The 4,618-nt window shown below is 46.8% G+C and overlaps 1 protein-coding gene across 1 annotated transcript in view; it reads left to right on the top strand.

The window, feature by feature from the left end:
* LOC113408180 (fish-egg lectin-like) overlaps positions 1-4,057 on the top strand; it is a 26,751-nt gene extending 22,694 nt beyond the window's left edge. Inside the window, exons 2-3 of the mRNA XM_026661192.1 lie at positions 939-1,278; positions 3,913-4,057. Coding sequence (XP_026516977.1) covers positions 939-1,278; positions 3,913-4,057 — 485 coding nt within the window. The remainder of the gene's footprint in view (positions 1-938; positions 1,279-3,912) is intronic.
* Positions 4,058-4,618: the final 561 nt, after the last annotated feature.

The following is a 4,618-nucleotide window of genomic DNA, read 5'->3' as shown; positions in this document are numbered from 1 at the left end:
GAGTGTGATTTTCTACCAAAATAGCTACATCCATATAACTTTCTACACTTGGGGTTATATCCGTATAAAGGTGCCTTTTACCAGCATATCCTCTGGGTATAAGCACCTTCAGACCAGTGCTAGTAGCTGAAAGCCCAGGCTATCACACAGGTGTGGCAGTTGGACCAAGTAATCTGTGCAATCTAGACATTCTAGGCTTCAGAGTGACACATTGAGAGGTGACAATCCTGAAATCTTATTATATAGATAACTGAGCCCACAGTAGAGGCTTTGTACTACACGGGTTTACACTGGCTTCACACCATTGGTTAAAGCAGTGCAATCTTCTTGTGTAGACAAGGCCTAGTCGACTTAAGGGAAATGAAATCAGATACTCATAAAGCAAACTAAATGTCCTCACAGGCTTTGGCAGCAGTTGAATTAAATTAGGGACATTTAAACTGGTGCAATGTAGTGTGTACACACGCCCTGACACTCACAAGCCCCCTGTGAGGCGGGAACATTTATTGGCCCCATATTCCGGACACTGAGAGATTAACCTCCATGTTTCCAAACCTGAGTGCACAAATGTTAGCACCTAACTAAGACGTCCTGATTTCCAGGGGTGCTAAGCACTGACGACTCCCACTGGTGTCAATGGGAGCTCTCGGTGCTCAGTACCTCTTATAATCAGGCCCTTGTTGCCCTAAGTGGCTTTCCAAGGGCCATTAATCAAGTTGGGAGAGGACTGGCAACCAAACGCAGGAATCCTGATCTCAGGCCACTACTCCAAACACTAGACCCCACATCTCTGACTGATTTCTCTTTACCTCTCACCCCTGGTGTCTAGTTATATTTCTGGCTGAGTTCTCAATAGGTGGTTTACTTCCTTATTTTCTCCATGCTGCTCCAGCCCTGCTCTTTCCTCTGAACATTGTTTTTCCCTTGTTTGTTTTTAGGGCTGCTCAAGCAAATTGACGCGGGTGGAGACATGTTCGTCGCTGGTGTCAACACGAATGATGACATCTACTGTCTGTCTCGTCCAGCAGCGGTCTCTGCGAACGGTGCCTCTGCCTTGCCCTGGGTCAATATTGCAGGAAAGCTGAAGTACTACAGCTGTGGTTTGTGGGGCTGCTGGGGAGTTAACTCAGCTGATGATATCTATTTCCGGTTTGATGTCACCCCGGACTCTTGTGCAGGATCCAGGTGGGAGCACGTTCCAGGCAAGCTGTCCATGATTGAGGTCGGGACCGAAGGCTCTGTCTACGGCGTGAACAGTGCAGGACAAATATATCGCAGGTACAGTAAAGGAGAAGACAGGAGGGAGGATTTCTCTCATGAGGGATCAGGGCCATTCATACCCGTCACTAAGAGCGCAGAGAGAACAGGATGCTGTGGAGCAAGCCAACTCTGGTGCCTAATGTTCACTGATTCCCTAATGAGCTGATTACAGGGCTCTCCAGCATCCCAATGACCTCACAATGCGGCACCCACTGTTGCCTAATTGAGAGGACTCCAATGCTAACTAGCAGGGAACCAAAAAAGGGAGTGAGGCACACTGCAGAGGTTCTGCTGTCTTGGGGAACTCTTGGAAGCCTGAGCTCTGCATATTATAGGTAGCACAGATAGTCCTGCTCATTCCCCTCACAGCGCCTCTGCGCACCCAAACTGCGCATGTGCCATCTCCACACAGTGATGGAGCATCCTCCAGCCTAGGGTTGAGAACATAAGAACGGCCATACTGGGTCAGACCAAAGGTCCATTTAGCCCAGTATCCTGTCTTCCAACTGTGGCCAATGCCAGATGCCCCAGAGGGAATGAACAGAACAGGTAATCATCAAGTGATCCATCCCCTTGTCACCCCTTCCCAGCTTCTGGAAACAGGGGCTAGGGACACCATCCCTGCCCAGCCTGGCTAATAGCCATTGATGGACCTATCCTCCAGGAATTTATCTAGTTCTTTTTTTAACCCTCTTATAGTCGTCTTGGCCTTCACAACATCCTCTGGCAAAGAGTTCCACAGGTTGACTGTGCGTTGTGTGAAGAAACATTTCCTTTTGTTTGTTTTAAACCTACTGCCTATTCATTTCATTTGGTGACCTCTAGTTCTTGTCTTATGAGAAGGAGTAAATAACACTTCCTTATTTATTTTCTCCACACCAGTCATGATTTTATAGACCTCTATCATATCCCCCCTTAATTGTCTCTTTTCCAAGCTGAAAAGTCCCAGTCTTATTAATCTCTCCCCATATAGAAGCTGTTCCATACCCCTAATCATTTTTGTTGCCCTTTTCTGAACCTTTTCCAATTTCAATATATATTTTTTTGAGATGGGGCGACCACATCTGCACACTGTATTCAAGATGTGGGCGTACCATGGATTTATATAGCGGCAATATGATATTTTCTGTCTTATTATCTATCCCTTTCCTAATGATTCCCAATATTCTGTTCGCTTTTTTGACTGCTGCTGCACATTGAGTGGATGTTTTCAGAGAACTATCCACAATGACTCCAAGATCCCTTTCTTGAGTGGTAACAGCTAATTTAGACCCCATCATTTTATATGTACAGTTGGGATTATGTTTTCCATTGTGCCTTACTTTGCATTTATCATCATTGAATTTCATCTGCCATTTTGTTGCCCAGTCACCCAATTCTGAAAGATCTTTTGTAGCTCTGCCTGGGACTTAAGTATCTTGAGTAGTTTTGTATCATCTGCAAATTTTGCCACCTCACTGTTTACCCCTTTTTCCAGATCATTTATGAATATGTTGAATAGGACTCGTCCTAGCACAGACCCCTGGGGGACATCACCATTTAGCTCTCTCCATGCTGAAAAACTGACCATTTATTCCTACCCTCCGTTTCCTATATTTTAACCAATTACCGATCCATGAGGACCTTCCTTCTTATCCCATGACAGCTTACTTTGCTTAAGAGCCTTTGTTGAGGGACCTTGTCAAAGGCTTTCTGAAAATCTAAGTACTCTATATCTGCTGGATCCCCCTTGTCCACATGCTTTTTGACCCCCCTCAAAGAATTCTAGTAGATTGGTGAGGCATGATTTCCCTTTACAAAAACCATGTTGAGTCTTCCTCAACAAATTATGTTCATCTATGTGTCTGACAATTTTGTTTTTTACTATAGTTCCAACCAGTTTGCTCGGTACTGAAGTCAGGCTTACTGGCCTGTAATTTCCAGGTTCACCTCTGGAGCCTTTTTTAAAAATTGGCATCATATTAGCTATCCTCCACTCATTTGGTACAGAAGCTGATTTAAATGATAGGTTACAGACTACAGTTCGTAGTTCTGCAATTTCACATTTGAGTTCCTTCAGAACTGTTGGGTGATACCATCTGGTCCTGGTGACTTATTACTGTTTAGTTTGCAATTGCTCCACCTGGCAGCAGGGGTTCCTGTGGAGCCAAGCACAGGAACTCAATGTCCCCCCTGCTGGGCCCAGGCAGGGGGAGGAAGACACTCCCAGACTGGAATGGAGTGGGAGCAGGGGAGGGGAGAGAACTGCATATTCCTGCAGCACTGTGGGATTCCCTTGGTGTTCTCTAGACCGCTCTCTCGCTGGCTTTCATTCCATGTCACCTGCCAAGACAGAGGAAAGGCCCCATGTAGTTTTCAAGCAGGAATGTTTCCCTGGAGAAGATGTTCCCTGCCCTTCTGCCCTCAGCCCACACCGCAGGGAGATGAAGCTTGCAATGCTCTGATCCTGCCATCTTAATAGGGTCTAGCCAGACACTCGTGTAGGAGGATGGGTGCTGCAATGCAGGGCCGTGAGTGGACAGCAAGGAGAAACATGTGCTAGGGCTACCCTCTGGGCTGCACTGAGAAGCTGCTCTCCACAGGCTGGGATAGAGGCGGAGTCCTTCTCTTAGCAGACCTGTATTAACACCAGTCCTGTCAACTTCCTTTCAGGGATGGAATCACTAAAAGCAACCCCGTCGGCACCACCTGGACCCAAATGGCCGGTTTCATCTGCAACTGCAAACATGTGTCCTATGCCGTGGGCCAGGTGTGGCTTATCACTGACCAGGACAAGATTGTGAAATGCCGGATCTAAATGAGACTCCTGCCATCTCAGCCTCACAGTGATTAACAGTGTCCATTTAATCTCTCTCTCTCCCGCAGTGCTTAATTTGTACCAGCCTGGGCTGAGCCCTGGCACCTCTGGGGTTGGCAGTTCATAGCCCCGGCACCTCTGGGATTGCCATGTCAGTTATGAAAGTAACAAATTGCTTGAGCCGCAGCACCTCTTTCATTACAAATTAAGCCCTGCTCCACTGCCTTGTCCAGGTTTTCTACATTCCTTCTCCAGCCAGTGGTATGAAGCTTTTGTTCCAAGGGTAAAATCGAGTCCCACAAAATAGAGCCACGAAGGTTCATCATTACCTGCTCCTTCGCTGCCTCTGCTGCCCCCGCCCCCGGACGCACATACTTCTCCTCTGATAAAATTCAGTGGCTGGAAACTGAACAGAGCAAGGTCCAAGCTGAAAACAAAGGGCAGTGTTTTTAGCTATGAGGGAAGTCAACCATACGAACAGATCCACAAGGGATGTGGTAAATTCTCCATCCCTTGGAGTCTTTCAATCAAGACTGGATGTCTGTGTAAATGCTCTGATAT

Source organism: Terrapene carolina, unplaced genomic scaffold (assembly GCF_002925995.2).
Source record: "Terrapene carolina triunguis isolate 2854851 unplaced genomic scaffold, T_m_triunguis-2.0 Scaffold951, whole genome shotgun sequence".
Lineage (NCBI taxonomy): Eukaryota > Metazoa > Chordata > Testudines > Emydidae > Terrapene > Terrapene triunguis.
The sequence above is the reverse complement of the archived record's forward strand: the minus strand, read 5'-3'. Positions and strand labels throughout refer to the sequence as shown.